The 18,808-nt window shown below is 37.4% G+C and overlaps 1 protein-coding gene across 1 annotated transcript in view; it reads right to left on the minus strand.

The window, feature by feature from the left end:
* Positions 1 to 4,990: 4,990 nt before the first annotated feature.
* UFM1 (ubiquitin-fold modifier 1) overlaps positions 4,991 to 18,808 on the minus strand; it is a 20,231-nt gene continuing 6,413 nt past the window's right edge. The window contains exons 3-6 of the mRNA XM_006879615.1: positions 15,460 to 15,517; positions 13,666 to 13,705; positions 12,293 to 12,325; positions 4,991 to 5,058 (exon numbers count right to left, since the gene is read on the minus strand). Coding sequence (XP_006879677.1) covers positions 4,991 to 5,058; positions 12,293 to 12,325; positions 13,666 to 13,705; positions 15,460 to 15,517 — 199 coding nt within the window. The remainder of the gene's footprint in view (positions 5,059 to 12,292; positions 12,326 to 13,665; positions 13,706 to 15,459; positions 15,518 to 18,808) is intronic.

Below are 18,808 nucleotides of genomic sequence, written 5' to 3' on the forward strand. Positions count from 1 at the left end.
GAGAAATATCTCAGTCACAAAAGGAGAAATATTGCATAGGGCCACTGTTGTAAAATGGGCTGACATCAGGGTTGAGAGAAAGCAGAAAAGGAGGGGAGGAATGATGTATATGGCATTTAAAAAGATGAGGGAAAGAACTGTTTAAAAGGGATCTATGAATGGGTATTCTTGTCATTATAGAAGTCCAGAGTGAAGGCTGCATAGTGGAGTGAACTTGGGGGGGAGGGAGTGCATAACAATGAAAGAGTCAGGAGAAGAGTGAATTAGGGGGGGGGAGAGGGAGAAAAGTGTAACAATGAATGACTGGAAACCCTAAGTCTCTGTTAACTTTTATTAAAATTAATTAATTTTTTTAAAAAGAAATAGGATGTTCTCCCTATGTAAATATAGATGCACTTGAATAAAGAAAATAAATCCTATGTTTTAAATTGTGTTTCATTATAAAACATCAACTTCAACGGAGACATTTTAGTACCAATGAGTAAGATAAGAGTATTAGCTAATATATTTATATTTAGGCAAAGTAGTAGAAACACAAGCAGTGGAATGTACATGACCCAAGACTCTAAACCACAGTCCAATGCTTTTGTCCCTGTAGATATCATTTTCTCCATCCTCAAGGTGAAGAGGGTGACTTTATCATTAATTCTTACAGGTATGGAAGTATTTACTAGTTTCTATGACCTAGTCCCTTTCACTGATTCTGTCCTACATAGAAGCTCATCCTCTCCAATGTTTATTATTTGCTGCCTTGTTAAATTTTGCACTGTTACTGGAGCGAGATGGCACCTCAATGTGGTTTTGATTTGCATCTCTCTTATTGCCAGTGATTTGGAACATCTTTCATGTGTCTGTTTGCCATTCAACTATCTTCCTCTGTGAAAATTCTTTCCATGTGTTTTGCCCATTTTGTAATTGGATTACCAGTCTTTTTCTTGCAAAGGCCCAGAAATATTCTGTAAACTTTTGTTATAAGACTCTGGTCTGACATGGTATTACCAATGTTTGTTCCCAGTCTGATGGTTTTCTTTTCACCCTGGTTGGAATAAGTTTTTGATGCACACATGGATTTAATCTTTAGAAGGTCCTATGCATCTATTTTATTCTCCTCTTCAGATTGTGCATTTCTGGTCGTAAAAGCACATCAAAAAAATAATTCACCATGACTAAATGGGATTCATAACAGGTATGCAAGGATGGTTCAACATAACAGTCAATGCAATTCACTATATTAACAAAGTAAATAACAAGAACCATATGATCTTAGCAATTGACGCAGACAAGGCATTTGACAAAATCCAACATTTCTTCCAGATAAAGACACTCAGCAAAATTGGAATAGAAGGGAATCTCTTCAACTTAGTGAAAAGTATATATGCAAAACCAAGAGCTAACATCATTCTCAATGGAGAAAAACTAAAAACATTTTTCGTGCAAACAGGGACCAGACAAGGATTCCCACTGTCACCATTTCTTTTCAATGTTATATTGGAAGTGCTTGCTAGAATAATACAAGAGAAGGAAATAAAAGGCATTCAGATTGGCAAAGAGATGGTTAAATTGTTGATATATGCAGGTGATATGATAATGTACACAGAAAATACCAAAGACTCAACAACAACAACAAAAAAATCAAAGAACTGTTAAGAGTTAATAGGACAATTTAGTCGAGTGGCAAGTTATAAGATCAATATCCAAAAAATCAATAGGATTCCTCTACAGTAACAAAGAGAAGTCAGAGAAGGAAATCAAGAAACCAATACTATTTACAACAGCCAATCAAAAATTGAGACACTTGGGAATGAACCTAACTAGAGACACAAAAGACCTATACAAAGAAAACTACAGAGCATTTTTGCAAGACACAATAAAAGACCTAAAGAAATGGAAAAATGTGCCCCATTCACAGATGATGTTGTTGATTGTCCTTGAGTGGAGCACGACCCACAACAACCCTATGCAGAAAAGGCCTGAAGTCCCTCTACAACTATCAACATTTACCAAAGCTCATAGAGTTTCCGGAGGCATGTTATTTAGGAAATGTTTATGGAGAGGAAGGCTCAATATTGTGAAAATGACAATCCTACCAAAACCAATCTACATATTCAATGCAATCCCAATCCAGATGCCAAATTCATTTTTCAAGGAGACTGAAAGGGAAATTATCAAACCTATTTTGAAAGGGAAGAGACCCTAAATAAGCAAAATACTTCTGAGAAACAAAAATGAGGTTGAAGACATAGCACTCCCTCACCTCAAAACCTACTACACAGCAGTAGTAACCAAAATAGCATGGCACTGGTTCAATGACAGGCACATAGACCAATGGAACAGAATTGAGAGTCCAGAAATAGACCCAGTTATCTATGGTCAACTGATATTCAATAAGGAAATCAAAGTTATCAAATGGGGAAATGATAACCTCTTAAACAAATGGTGCTGGCAAAACTGGACCTCCCCCTGGAGAAAGCTGAAACAGGATCCACATCTCACACTGTACAAAAAAATCAACTCAAGGTGGATCAGAGACCTGGGAGTAAAGCCCAAACCATAATGTTCATAAAAGACAAACTAGGATCAAGCTTAGAAGCACTAGTCCAAGGTATAAAGAGACTGCCAAATACAACAGTATCCAGGTATTTTAAAAACTGACTATAAAAAAATTTTCACAATGAACAAACAAAAAAATTAAATCACAGGATTAATTAAATACAGGACCCAAATGCAGATAGGTTTTTGTTATAAAAATGGAGGGGGAGAACAAAAAAAAATCTAAATTAACCCAAAACTCAAAAAAATGGCTATTAATAAATGCCTGGTTTTATAAGGACAGGGTCCTCAAACAAAAATTTCATGGTTTTTTATAAACATAAAAACCTACCAAATTACAGATGCATTTATCTGAGCAAAGACTCCCCCACCCCCAATAACTCAGAATCCTTTTGTTCACCTGTTAAGTTTAAGAACACTATCTGGTTGACATCTTAAATTTAAATATCAAGGTCAACATTTTAGTTCTGATTCCACTGCATATTTTTTCCAACATATTTTTCCTCTCCCATGAACTTAAGAGCGTGAAAAGGAGAATACACGGAAATGCATTTAATTATCTTATACTTTATTCATGAATAATCCAGCATATTTACTGACAGTTCACTATATGCCCATCTCTAGAAAGAGCAAGACAAAAACAAAGCTGTCTTTGGCGAGGCTGCCGTCTACAACATAACATAACTGGTTCTGAATCACTGTGAGCCCTCATTTCCTCTTTCAAGATTTGCATAGATACCGATTTCCTCTCTAAATAAACAAAACCCTTCCTTACACAACTTATTCTTTGGATTCTGACAAGAGTAAACTTGAAATTTTTATATTAACACCACTTGTCTGTCAGTTTGTCATGCTGTGGTTGTTTGGGTTTACTTTGAAGCTGGAAGCTACACCAGTAGCGTCACCTATGGTGGACAAGTTCCTTGGAGCTTCCAGCCTATGATTAGGAAGCAGGACTAGCCATTCATTTCTGAAATAATGAACCCTTGAAAATCCTATGAATAGCAATACAACATTGTCCAATATAGTGTCAGAAGATGAGGTTCTCAGACTGGAAAGTCACAGTGGGCATAAGCAGGGCAGAGTAAGGCCGTTGTGGGACTGGACAGGGTTTTACTCAGCTGTACATAGAGCTAACTTGAAAGCAACTACACTTTGGTGTGTCTGCCTGCCTTCTACTACTGATTAGTGAAAGAAAGGAAAACCTTCAACCACATGGACTGACACAGTGACTGCTGCAAAGGGTGTTAGTGTGTCAGAAATTGTGACAATGGCACAGGACAGGACAGGGTTCAGATCTGTTGTTCACAGGGTCGTTATAAATTATGCTTGACTCGACGTCACGTATCAGCAAAACTATGACAATGTTCTGCTATGACACTGGATACAGTAGAAACCCTTTGCACTTCTATCTGTCCAGCTGGATACTTTTTTGGATACTTTGCACAGTGGTTTTCCTGACTGTCAACCTTTGTTGCTTTCCTCCTTACTGGTCACTGCAGTTTCCCCATTTCACATTCTTGGCTTCTTACTGACACAGGTGATTGATCTCTACAGTTAAAAGGCAGCTCTTCAGTAAGGATATCTAATTGAATCAGCATGCCCAGTTAGAATCTCCTGGAATTTTCCTGTGAACTATTTCTTAGCAGCAATATTCCCTCATGAAAGCCACTTACAATTACTACCCTCAAAAGGAGAGATTTCTTGAGGATTCCTGTTTAAAGGTGGCATGGTAAAAAGATTAATAAGATTAATATAACTTAGAAAAAAGAAGGTTCTACTGTCTTATCAATTACTAGATTCTTTAGATCAGTTATAATCATATGGTTTGGAATGGTAATTTATTAATTTAGCAGGCCTGTTGTTATGTGCCATTGAGTGTAGATAAACAAATGCAATTTTTGGCAGTATGGCATTAAATTGAGAATTATATGCATACATCCAGTCCAAAATGGAAAAAAAACCTAACACAGTAAGTGACAAAAAGGAAAGTATTCGTATTCATCGGTATATTCTTTCCATCACAAACTACACATAACTAAGACTTCAACTATTCATGAGCCTTGCAAGTCATACTATATTAAGCAAACTGTCATCCATAAACCACTGATTTTGAAAAATTTTTACCTCAAGGACAAATAATTAAAATTTTAATTTTCAAAATGTTTTCATAATTATCTGTATTCCCTAGTTACAAAAACACAGTTTGATAATCCATATCCCGCAAATAAACTGCTCACGTTGTGAGATTATATGTCCGTCTGTGGTGATGGGAGTCTCATTTTATAAGTTCTCTCTCTCCACTGCGAGAGTGTGAATAACAAGAAAGGTTAGAAGCGTAAACTCTCATTGCCTACTGGCATTTTCAAAGCCTGATTTCATTTACAAAATCCAAAATAGAACAAATTCACTTCGAAGGCTGTGCTTGACGCAGCACTTATTAAGAACTTCCAACTCGATCTCTAGGAATAATTCGCAGTTCTGAACCATGCTTTAGAAAAACATTTCCTAAACAAACAAACAAAAAATAAAGTTAGGTGGATAAACTACAAGTTGTCTTAACATTGAAATTATAACATGCACTAAACAAAGCACTAGGAAACAAAATATACAAAAGCTAAAACAGCATCAGAATCTCATTTTAAGTTTTTAAGCCTTATTCTTATTCATTTTCTCTCTTTGCAGGTTCAACAAATGTCGAGCAACTTAAAGAACACAGGCCATGGAAATGTGAAAAATGTAAACTAGCACTGTGAATTAATTTAACATTATTTGCTTTAATGTATAATATACTATAATCAAGGAAAGAAAAATTAATAAATATAAATTATTACAAGTGACAACAGTTAAAAATACTCCTTCTATCTTGTTTCAATTCTTCAGGTAATCTTCATATTCCTGAGTATGTACAACTGATTTTCTTTTCATTGTGGTGAAAAAATATACAACAAATAAATGCCAATTCAACAGTTCTTCCTTGGAAAATGCAGTAAACACTTCTCAAATCATGCAATCATTCAGGATAATCTTTTCTAAATTATTTAATCACCATTAACATTTTCAATATGCCCTAAGCTTTTCCATCCCACTCCCTCCCTTTCGCGGTTTCCATATATTTGCTAATTCATCTACGTAAGAACATCCAGGACTTGTCCTCTTGCAACTTATTTTGCTCAGTATGACATTTTCATGGTTCATATCTATGTTACCAAGATTTCTCTTCCCTTTACATCTTACCAATATTCCTAAGTCTGCGTATAATACATTTTATTTATCTATTCACCAAATGTTGATAATTGTTTCTGCCTTTTAGCTACTATGACAGGAACTACAGTGAACACTACATGTTTCTGTCTGTCATCTTGAGCAGACATCTAGCACTGGAATTGTTGGGCCACACAGTAGTTCTATGGTCAGTGTTTTGAGGAAATACCAAGTTGTTTTCACTGTGCCTGTATCAATTTATATTCTATCAGCATTGGATGAAAAATCCATTTTCTCCACACTTTGTCAACAACAACAACTACTACTTTTGCCCCTTTTTGTGATCTTTGCCATTCTAGTGAACATGAAATGCTATCTCACTGTAGTTTTGATCTGCATCTCCCTAATAGTTCATGACCTTGAGCATCTTATCATGTGCTTGTTGGCCATATTCTGAAATCCTTTTAGGTGAAATGCCTTATTTTTACTGGGTTGTCTGTCTTTTTGTTATTCGGCTGTAACACATAAAGACCATTAGTGAGGTTTCCTCAGTCTGTCTGCTCCTGTTTTACTTCTTTCAACAAACTCCTTTCACCTTTTATGATGATACTGAAAAGGTGTAAGGTGTCTATGTTATGGCTTTTGCAGCCTGTGCGCTTGTTGCCACAGGTGATTATCCATTGTTAAAACCCAGGTCCACAGCCTTGCTCCCCACCGTTCTGAGATTTCTATGGTCTCAGTTTTCATAGCAGGTCCTAGATCCATTTTTAATTCATTTTTGTAGATTCTGATTCATTTTTCTAAATTCTGATTCATTTTTCTAGATGTAGAAATGGAATTTAAAAAAAAATTAAAAAAAAGAAATGGAATTTGTTTTAGCATCATTTATTAAAAGGGATCTTCCTTCTGAATCGACTAGATTTATCACAGAACTCTTTTCAAAAACCAGCTGACTACAGACACTTAAATTTACTTTACACTCTCAAATCTACTCTGGTCTGTATGTCCTATACAAGTTCCTGCTGTTTTAAGTCACTGTGGCTTGATAGTATGTTTAGAAATCAAAGACGCGTTGAGTTCTATTTGATGACTCTTCTTCCTTGTTTTAGCTATTGGGAGTCCTTGCTCTTCAAAATAAATTTGAGGATTGACATTTCCATTTCTGAAAAGAAGCTGTTGGGTTTTTACCTGGGGTTATAATGAATTGATAGATGGTTTGGGGCAGTATTGATATATTTAACTATATTAAGCCTTCAAACCATGAACATGGAAAATATAAAAAGAATATATTTAGTTCTTTTGAAAGATATTTTAATAATGCTTTATGTGTAAACGTTTTTCAACTTCATGATTTAATTTACTCTTAAAAGAATAAAAATACTTTATTCTTTTACTATTGTAAATGGTAATGCTTTCTTGAGTTCCTCTTTTCCTTGCTTACTGTTCACTATAAAAAGCCGGATGATTTTTATGCTATTCCTGGACAAAACTTCTCTGATTCACTCAGTTCTACTCACTTACTTTCTGTGGATTCAATGGCGTTTTCTATTTACAGAATTGTGTTAGCTGCTAAAAAGTGTAGTTTTACTTCTTCCTTCCTAGTTCAGATGTCTTTTATTTATCTATTTCTTTTCTAGCTTAATTGCTCTAGTGAGGATTTCCATATCAATGTTGAAAATAATGATGAGAGTGGGTTCCCTTGTCCCATTCCTACCTTAAAAGGGAAGCTCAAAGCCTTTCTCCATTGGGAATGTTACCTAAGGAATTTTAATAAAGGTCCTTTATCTTAATAAAGACATCCTCTTCTATTCATATCTTAGGTGTTTCTACAACTAAGTTTTTAAAAGCAATGCAAGAGAAAAGATGTTAGAGAAAGTAGTAATTCAAACTACTAAACTTTTTGCATTTGAAAGAAAGAAAACCAAAAACCTATTTACTAAATTTGGCTACAGTGCGATTGGCACAGGACAGAGCAAAGTTTAGGGCTATTGTACATAGTGTCGCTATGAGTCTTAAGCGACTCGACGGCACATAACAACAACAACATTGTTGTTGTTGTTGTGTATTGTAGAGTTGGAACCAACCCACAGCTCACTCTCCAGTGGGTTTTCAGAGGCAGTTACACGCATGGGAGGTAGAATGCCCATCCTACTCCCACAGAATAGCAGGTGGATTGGAACTGTGTACCTTTGGGACTGGAGCGCAACTTCTTGCCACTAGGCCACCAGCTATACAGCAAATAGAGAGCTCTGGTAGCCTAGTAGGTAAGGTGCTGCGCTGCCAATCCAAAGGCAAACAGTTCAAATTCATCAGCTTCTCTGAGACAGAAAGATGAGGAATTTCCTCCCATGTGATTTACAGCCTCTGAAAACCCTCTAGAGGGTTAGTTATGAATCAGTTCTGACTCTACAGTAATGAGTGAGTGATACAATAAACGGGAGCTTTGGTGATGCAGTCCATAGGTAGCTGTGTTTCTTGGGCCAAAGCTGATGCTTTTCTGGTAGTGCAAATCCACCAGCAGCTCCCAGGAAGAGAGATGGGCGCTCTTCTCCCATGCAATTTACAGCCTCCAACAGCCCACTGAAGGGTCGGCTTCCAGCTGATACTGGCCTGGTGACAGTGAGTTTTTTGAGATACAATAATGCCAATTTTTCAGTAAATAGCCTTTATAATGTAACAAAATTATATACTTAAAAGTACAGCTGACTCTTGTACAATAGGGATTTGAACTGCATGGGTCCACTTAATTATAAATTTTTTTCCCTCTTGCCATTGTGATGAAGTGTTGTGAATATCCACTTAAACATCAACACTGTTGAAGATAATGATCTTTGTGAGGGGCAGTTCCTTTTTCCAGCAAAATTCACATTGCAGTAAAACATGATCTTTGTTAGTTCATCTAGTGTGATACCGTAAGTTTGGAAGAAACCACCGGACACATACAAAGTGCTATCAGTGATAATGGAAGTACTCCCAAGGAGAAAAATCATTAAACTGTAAAAAAAAAAAGGCAAGCTGAAATGCTTGGTATATACCGTAGCTGAAGTGTGCAGCTGTGTTGCCCACCATTCAAGAGAAATGAATCCCACATAAGGATCATTGTAAATAAAAGGAAATGGGTGAAACCGCCACTGCGGCTACATCAACAGATAATAAAATACCTTTTAGTATAGTATTAAGATTCAGATTTTAAGTGGGTCCAGTATCTAATTCATATAATAGACAGTGTGAAGCAACTGTTTTTGATTAGGGAAGTCTCCTGGTCAACAGCAGCCTAGAAGTAGCTAAGTTTTCAGGGAAACCAGAGCTATATGCCGGTTTTCAAAGACATAGGAGGGTCTGTACCCCTGTCTCCCACAATGTTACAGGATCAGTTATGATGATTTCAAACCAATACTATAATTTTAAATGATAATGTGTTTTCTATATGGGTATGTTTCGTTCCCAACATCTCTGAAGACATTATAATTTTAATATATAGGCACTTTAGAGCACCACAGGGAGCCCAGGTGGTAGAGTCTGTAATGCTAATGGAAAGATCAGTGTTTCAAAGCTACCATCCTCTATGGCTTCCCAGGAGAAAGAGAGGCAGTCTCCTCCCATATATAGTGTTGAACCAACGGAAGGTGGTAGCCGTGGGTCAGTACTGACTCATGGACAGTGGGTTAAAATAAAACGATTTAAAAATATTATCAGCTTAAGTTTTGTGGTGTTAGAAACCTTACAAATTGGCTTTTCTAGACACTGCATTAGCCTCCATAGGGAAAATGGTATCCAGATACCTTAACTGTAGACACATACTCTTGCAAATTATCAAGAGCTATAGGAACAATAGAGAGAACTTTCCACACTATTAGACATGGCAAGGATGGTGGTGAAAAGAGGGTGAAGAAACTGTGGCACTGCTGTGAAAAGACTGTGACAAGGTGTAACCACAGGAACCCAGGTGAGGTATTAGCCTAAAAGTTGGTTTTTTCTTAACCATTACAGTTAGGTGTCTCTGGTCTCCAGGTACTTTAACTCCAAACACATGGTCTTGCAAATCAACATGGTCTTACAAATTGGCATCAGCTGTGGGAGTAAGATAAAAGATGCTTTCCATACTGAGCCGCAAGACTTGACCGTAAGCAAGGTTTGTGGTAGCAAGACCCTGGTGAGAGTGAAATCCTGGTGGTGGAGAAACTGTGGCACTGCTGTGGACAAATGGCGGCAAGGTGTGACCTGAGGTTTCTTGCTTTTATGCTGGCCTCTGTTAACAGTCTGGCTGTTCTTGCCAAAATGGTTGAAGAAGAAGCTGACTTATAACCTGCTGGATGCTTGTTTGGAGAAAGTCTTTCTGCACGATTTGGATTTGACTGCTGAACTGAAAGTGCAGCCTGGACTTATTGAGGAATTGAGCCTTGGAACTGCTGGACTAAAGCAGCCTGGACTTGTACCAGGTGATATTCTTTGCCTTTCCCACTCTCCATCTTCCTTCCCCAATAAACCCCATTGTTGGTACCCTAACATTGAAACTGTGAGTAAAACACAAATAAGCAAACCTCTTGCTTTTGGTGTGACTCTGAGGAACCATGGGGCTGGGCTGCTGCTCACGATCAGCTTTCTGTGCAGGTGTGGTGAGGGGCTGTGTTATTATTACTCCCTTGGCCCTTTTAGAGAAAACCACTCAAGGCTGTGTCCCCCTACTGCCCACTTGCTCCTACTCAGACACCTGGAGATGGAGCCACAGTTAAAGTTTTGGTTGCTGGATGATTGAAGGAAAAGCTGATTTGTAACTGCTCTCAGATAAAGTTTGCTGGACAACTGAGGAAACCAGAAGCTTCTTGAATTTGTGTGCTGAACCTAGATTTTCACTTTTCTATTAAGAAGCTGTTTGAACTAATTGAAGAACTGTGTCTTGCTATTACTCTGGCTTGGGACAACACAACATGTTGGCCTAAAAATGGATTTACACTGTGTGATAATCCTTGCCTCCTCCACTCTCCAAACAATTTCCCTAATAAATTCTACAACTGTGAGTAGAGTTTGTGAGTCAATTTTCAACAAACACTGGACCAAATGATAGGCAGAAATAAAGGAGCATGTGGGATGGCAAGCCTGACCATGGATCTATTTGTTTAGTACCATGGATATTATTGTACTGGGAAAATCTGCAGCTAGGGACCCCTCTAAATTATTGAGGAGTAATGATGTCAGTTTGAGGACTATGGTGCATGTGATTCAGGCCATGGTCCTTCTGACTACTTGCTGTGCATCTGAGATCTGAACAATGAATTAGGATGACAGAAGAAGAATTGATACCTTTGAGCTGTGGTGTTGGAGAAGAGCACCGAAAATCTCATGGACAGCCAAGTGAATGAACAGATATGTCTTGGACAGGGTATATAGCTGGAGTGCTCTTTGGAGGAAAGAATGAGACTTTGTCTCACATACTTTGGGCATGTTGCTAGTAGGTGCTATTCCTTAAAGAAGGACATGATGCTGGGAAGGGTGGAGGGTGAGTGAAAGAGAGGAAGACCTTCAACCAGGTGCACTGACACAGTGACTGCTGCAATGGGCTCTTTTGTGTCAAAATGTGAGAATGGCACAGGATAGAACAGGGTTCAGATTTCTTTTCCATAGAGTCACTATGAATCGTACTCAACTTGACAGCATCTAACAACAACTAATAACAATGGGTATTACTGATGGGGATAGTTTCCCTTTATAGAGAGGACAGAAGTCAGACTTGCCCACCCTATGTTGTGAGTGTTCCTTTTGCCAAACTACAGTATGCTCAATTTCAAAACACTGCCAAAGGAATGTTAACCCACTCTACTTACCTTGTCTACTTGTTATGACATAAATATATTCATCTATGCCTTGTTAACAGAATAAAGCTCTGAGAATAGACCAAGTTCTTTGAAATTTAAATGACTCTGCTACTACAAAACAGTAAAAACTAACACTAAATACTTATTACAGAGAGGGCAATTTCCTAAGAACTTTACATCCACTATCTCATAACTATCTTTCTCAAAATAGCACAATAATACCTTCATGTTTTTTGTATATTAAATATCTTCAATACTTAAGTCATACTTACTGTTACTCGTAGCCAAAACATACATCGTCGTTGTTAGGTATCAAGTTGGTTTCAACTCAAAACCATCCTTTGCACCACAAATACCAGCTGCCCTATACCATCCTCAACAACTTTCGCTATGTCTGACCCCATTTTTGCACACACATACAGATGAAAAATGCTTTCTTACTCTCGGAAATTAGATATTCTCTTGTTAAAATTCTACCAAGTCTAATTAGAAGAAATAAAATACTTAGTATCAATTAATATATAGTGCCCAACTATGGTGGCCAACACAAAAGGGAGACACAAATTGCTCCTTGGGAGAAAGATGAGTACTCACCTCTCATGCAATATACAGCCTCGGAAAACTCACTGGAGGATCAGCTATGGGCCATTTCTTATGCGATGGCAATGAGTTTTGTTTATTTTCTACTATATTATTTATTATACATTTTTAATTAAGATACTTACCAGCAGTCTGTGCAGGATTTATTCCTATTCCATCTAGAAAATTAGTTGTAAATCACCCATTAGTTATAGTACTCAAATAGTTTAATGGTGAGAAAAGAGGTTTCCCAAAATAGTACTACAATACTAGTGGCAAACAGTGTCACACAATTTAAATCCTAAAAGAGGTAAGTCATCTGTTTGCTAAGATCTGTTAATAGCAGACATATTCATACATTGCTGGACTAGCTATGACCTGTCACTGCAATGACTCTAAAGTTCTACAGAAGATAATTTTTATTAATCCCTCCCACATTGAGACGAGCCACATCAAGACTTAAATCTTAAGGCTAGTGGATCCTGAAAAGCCTTTTATTTCTGTTCCACTGACACATGAAAGTTTAGAAAAGAAAAATTCTTTTAAGATTTATTCATTTGTGAATCTAACACTTTCCATAAAGTAGGTCAGCTTTCCTCCAAACACAGAAACACTTTAATGTGACAGCTTAACGAGTATTTTACAGTGAGAAATTCTGTCATATCTAAGCTAAATCCTGCTACTGCACCTTAACTCATCATCTCTTGGTTTATCTGAACATCTACGTACCGCTCACTAGCATCCTGTATTCTGAAAGATAACTAAGCAATTCTGGCAATCTTTTATTTCTATTCTTGTTATTTCAGAATTATCTCAGATCAGTACTTTAAGGCATTCAGGTTTTAAGTCACAATATATGAAGAAAATCCTTCCTGTTGCAAGCCAGAAAGAATTAGATTTCTATCATGAAAGCAGCAGCAAGATACAGCAAAGGCATATGATGGCTTATTTTTTTAATAGTATGAAGCATTTATCTACACAATTCTCTTTAACAAAACAGAACAAAATAAAAACTTGTTAAATAAAAATGTTATGTTCAGTAATGATTTGTTACGAAGTCTAAGGACAGAAGACATTTGGCCAGTCAGTTATGAATATGGCAATGAGAAGGAAAAGAAGGTTGTACCCAAAGCTCAGATAAGTTGAAAAGAATTAATTACAGATAATAGCATTGACTTAATCTTTATAACTTAAGGACATCATGCTTGGGAGGATGGAGGGACAGCACAGGAGGGGAAGGCCCTCTATAAGGTGGATTAATTCAGTGACTGGGATAATTGGGATGGGAGTGTCAGAGACAGTGTGATTGGCACAGCACAGAGCAGAGTTTAGGGCTGTTGTACATAGGGTCACTATGAGTCGCAAGCGACTCGACGGCATATAATAACAACAACAACATATTAAAAATATTGACACAAAATTGGGACTTATGCATTTATGCCAATTTTACTTAATTTAGTTCCTTTCAAACAATTTCTATACTTATGAGGTAATAATAAAAAAAATCACAAATGCTTACCATTGGTAATAATTGCACTTGTTGCTGCAGGAACTTTAAACTAAAGGAGAGGAAAAGAAAAAAAAAGTGTGTGTGAGTGTGTGTTATTTATACACACACATAAATAATAACTATAAAAGTAGAATGAGATACATACATTCAATTTTATAACTATAAAATGTGCTTTATCTTTTAGGACAATGTAATTTGCTTTCTTTTGAAAAAATTATTCTCTAAATACTACATTTCATATTATTTAGGATACCACTAATTCTAAGATGTACCTTTTGTTATGTAATATCAAATGAGAAAAACACTGCCAATTAATCTATGATCCAATTAATCTTAACTTTTCCAGAAGTAGACGTATGTCACTGTAATGTTGGACTCTTAACGAAAAGGTCAGTGGTTCAAATCCACCAGCCACTCCACAAGAGAAAGAAAAGATGCTCAGACTATTTCCATTTAGACCCACAGCCTTGGAAACCTAAGGGAAGGCTGCTATGAGTCAGAAAAGATTTTAACGGTAGCTTATCGGTACAGATGTTATGTATTGTCATGCTGGAACCGACCCAAAGGACCCACAGCTGACTTCCAGCAGGTTTTCAGAAGCAGTAAACCGCACAGGAGGAGACTGGCCATCTTGTTCTGTGAAGCAGCTGGTTAATTCAAGCTGTGTGCCTTTGGGTTGACAGCTTAGCTCTTTCACCCGCAGGCCACGAGAGTTATTAAGAATAACTTGGGCAAGAATACAAATGGAAAGGGAGCTCTGGTGGCCTAGTGGCAAGAAGCTGCTTTGCAATCCCGAAGGCACGTGGTTCGAATCCACCAGATGCTCTGCTGGAGAAGGAAGGGCAATCTCCTTCTTTGTCAGACAGATCCAACTCAATGGTACACAACAACAACAATAAGGAAAAAATGGAATATAATTATTAGAATATTCCTAAAATGTCTTCACAAAAATGAAAAGATCAAAACAGGATCTCTGTTGTGTTTAACAGGATATGGCAACATAAGATTTATAAAAATAACCAAGGCTCATATACCTTCTTCAAATCTAAATGAACTGCAAAAGAGTAGTTATATTATCAGGAAGTAAGAACTAAGTTTACTAGGTGCAGGTTTGATCATTAGATAATCACATAACTGTCACAGGACCAAGAGTGACAGTAAGATTCCAATGACTGACAGCGCAAGGGAGCCGGGTCGCTAATGCAAAGATCTTTTTATTTCTTAAAAACAGAAAACCCAAACACATTGTAAGAAATTACATACTTAAACTAACATATATTATTGTACATTTTACCACATGCTCACTAGGAAAAACTGAAATACCCTTCGAAGTACAGAATCTGAAGTAAGAATCAGAACAGGGTATGCTAATTTTGTTTCTCCAAGCAGAATTCAAATACCAACAGTGTCCTTTCAATCTCAATACAAAGTCTTCTGTAAATGTGCAATACTCTTCTATCTGTAAATAAGTCTTAACTTTTTGACAGCCTAAAACCAAACACACACACACAAAGAAACCCCAAACCAATGTGGCTCACAGCATCCTGACACCGCTAGAGCTACAGGGCTTTCTTGGCCATAATCTCAACAATAACAGATCTGGCTGGCCATGAATCTCCAACCTTTAAGTTAGTAGCTGATAGCAAACTATCTGCCATCAATGCATCTAATACAAACCCAGTGACTGATTAATCAATTCATGTTAAATAGAGATCAAAGTATAAGCATGATATAAGAACTTAAAAAAATACACATACACATTGCCAGACTATTCTGAAATAGCGGTTTCAATTCCGTACTTACTTCTTCTGCTGCAAACTTTAAGACTGCTGTGAAAGGTGTACTTTCAGGAACACTCAGTCTGTAAGAATTAAAAAGAACTCAAAAATAGAAATATCTTTAAAAAACCCCCTTTGTTCTTTATTTCAGCTACTATAACAGTCTTGGGCAAAGCGGTCTTTGGAGTTTGAAGGCTGGACATTTTATTTCAAATTACACTTATTCCCAGAAGAGAAAAAAAAACAAAACAAACCATAACAAGACAACTAAATATTACCTTAGAAGACAAAAAAATAGTGACTCTTCTTAAAAAAAAAATAACTACTACTACAACTGCAAATCGATACATTTTTAAAGCTTTGAAACAAACCTTGAAGGCATTGCTTGCTCTGGGATGGGTTTTAAAAAGTGAGTTTCCTGTGAGTCAGGGCATTTTATTCTTCTAGTCACCAAACAAAGTATTCACCAGGTGAAGTACTATTACTATTTTCAGTATAAATAAAGGTGCATGGAGAGCATCAAATGATCATGAAACTTCTATGAACTTTCTTGTGATCTCTCAGGATTCATGTCTAAAAGAATAAACCAAGTCAACAAAAGATGACTTTATGTACTGTGGCAAAATGCTAGAAATGAGGTAACTTCTACCTTTTATACTACCATTTGAAAAGGCTCTTCAAACAATCTAAAATAAGGAGACTGGAAAATGAACATCTCTTTTCAGAACTTCTCCATTTATCACCATCCTTATTAAGGTCTTACTACTATCATCACATAATCTTCTATTTACCACTAGTTTTGTTCAGTTAGTTTGCAAACCACTGAATATAAGAATTCTTGCATCTGACACAGCACATGCTCACCAGTTCTAGCAAAAGAAACTCAAGCAGACTTCTTTTCTGCATCTATTCCAAATATCACGCTCCTCCTACCCACGACCCCCCAAAAGGAGACACTTTATCACAGAAAGGAAGATGTGGTGCCTGAGTGAATAGTTTGCACTGCTAAGCAAAGGCAAGTGGTTCAAATCTACTAGCTGCTCTGCAGAGGAAAGATGGGCAATCCCCTCCCATGCAATTTATTATTGTTAAGTGCCCTGCTAAGTTGCCCTCGAGTTGAGTACAACTCATAGTAACCATGTGAACAACAAATCTGAATTCTTCTCTTTTCTGCGCCATCCTTATCATCCCTAACACACCTGAATCAACTGTTACAGTCACTGCCAATCCATCTCATTGACGGTCCTCCTATTTTCCTCACCCTCTACCTTTCCAACCATGATGTCCTTTTCCAAGAAATAGCCTCTCCTTACACAACCAAAGTATATGAGATGAAGCTTCCCCATCCTTGCCTCTAAGGAGTACTCTAGTTGCAATTTCTCTAAGACACACTGCGCTTTTAATAGTTCATGAAATATTCAGTACTCATCCAACATCACAACTCAAAGGCATCAATTCCTCTTCTTTCATCCTTTTTCACTACGCAGCTCCAAGACACATAGCCAAGGACTGGAAAGATCATGTCTTGAATTAGGTTCATCTTAGTCATTTAAATTGACACCACTGCTCGTTAGGACTTGGGAAGACATCCCTGGCAGTAGACTTTTACAAGCTATAGATCTCTAGATCTCAGACTGCTGATACTAAGGGTGTTGATTTTGGATCCAGGTAAGATGAAGTTGTTGACAGTTTCAATCTTTTCTCCATTTATCATGATGCTGTCTATTGGCCCTATGGTGAGGATTGTTGTTTTCTCTACGTTGAAATGTAATCCATATCGTAGTCCTTCATCTTCTGCACAAAGCGCTTCAAGTCCTACTTGATTTCAGTAAGCAAAGTTGTGCCTAAAAATCCACTCGAGGGTCAGTTATGAGTTACTTCTGACTCAATGACAATGAGTATACTCTAGTGTTTCTCAAAGATGTTTCAAAGACCACCAACTACATGAATACATAACATTATAGTATGAATTCATTAACAGGATCACTACTAATGTTAAGTGCTATTGAGCTGGCACCTAACAACATTGTTGTTGTTGCTGATTGCAGTTGAGTCGAGCAAGACTCAGCGAACCTATGAACAAAAGGCCTGAAGCCTTTTTATAACTAGCGCATTTATCAAAGTCCCCAGAGTTTCCAGAGGCATGTTGTTTTGAGAGAGGCAAACTTAAAACTATAATGAACTATTATCTCAACTGGCAATAATGGTGCTCATTAAAAAAGAAGACAACAACAACAAAAACTAAGCCAGAAAACAAGTGCTGGCAAGGTTGGAGACAGGGCTCTCATATATTGTCGGCGGGAATGTAAAACAGTACAAATCCTATGAAAAATGGTATGGCACTTCCTCAAAACAGTAGTAATAGAAGTATCATATGGTCCAGCAATCCTACTCGAAGGTGTATGTCCTAGAAAAACAAGAGCTGCATCATGAGCAGACATATGTATGTCCATCTTCATTACAGCACTGTCCACAAAGGAAAAAAAAAGAGAGAAGTACTATTTTCATCAGTGGGTGAATGAATAAAACAAGCTGTAGTATAAACACAATGACACACTACGCAATGTTTAAGACTAAAAAGGAATCCAAGAAACCTCTCACAACACGGATGAACCTGGAGGACATTATGCTGAGTATTATTCACAAAAGGATAAATAAATGCATGAGACCACTATTTCTGTAAAAAGTCCAGAAAAGGTTTAGAGACAGAAAGAAGCCTTTCTGACGTCTACTAGGTGGGAGGGCTTGGGAAAGATAGTCATTAATTATAGAGTGGACTTGACTAAATTAAGAATTCTACAGCTTTTACATACTTTGGACTTGTTACATGGAGGGACCAGTCTTTGGAGAGGGACATCATGCTTGGGAGGGTGGAGGGACAGCATAAGAGAGGAAGACCCTCAATGAGATGGACTGATTCAGTCACTGAGGTAATGGGGGTAGATGTGTCAGAGACAATCAGCCTGGCACAGGATAGAGCAGGGGTTAGGGCTCTTGTACATAGGGTTGCAAGTGACTTGATGGCATATAACAACAACAAAGAAGACAATGTTTCCTGATCTAATAGAGACTGACAGAGATCCCAAGGTTACGGTTTTTAGAGACTCCTCTAATTTACAAGTGAAGCCAGTCCTGGAGATCACCTTTAAGCCACATAAAAGACAGGTTTTACACTGTTACTCCTGGGAGGAACATGCTTCTCAAAGAAATCAAGTAGGTGATCAAACAAGTATCATTTGCCCAAAAGCAAAGCTAAGAAGGTAGGAAAACTAGGCGAACTGAAAGGAGGAACTCAAGGTGAAAATGGAAAAAGTACTGATATAATGTAGATTACAACCGGGTCCCTTTAGAGTAGTGAGAGAAGATCTTCACCC

This window comes from Elephantulus edwardii, unplaced genomic scaffold (genome assembly GCF_000299155.1).
Source record: "Elephantulus edwardii isolate Elephantulus edwardi_28Jun2011 unplaced genomic scaffold, EleEdw1.0 scaffold00004, whole genome shotgun sequence".
NCBI lineage: Eukaryota > Metazoa > Chordata > Mammalia > Macroscelidea > Macroscelididae > Elephantulus > Elephantulus edwardii.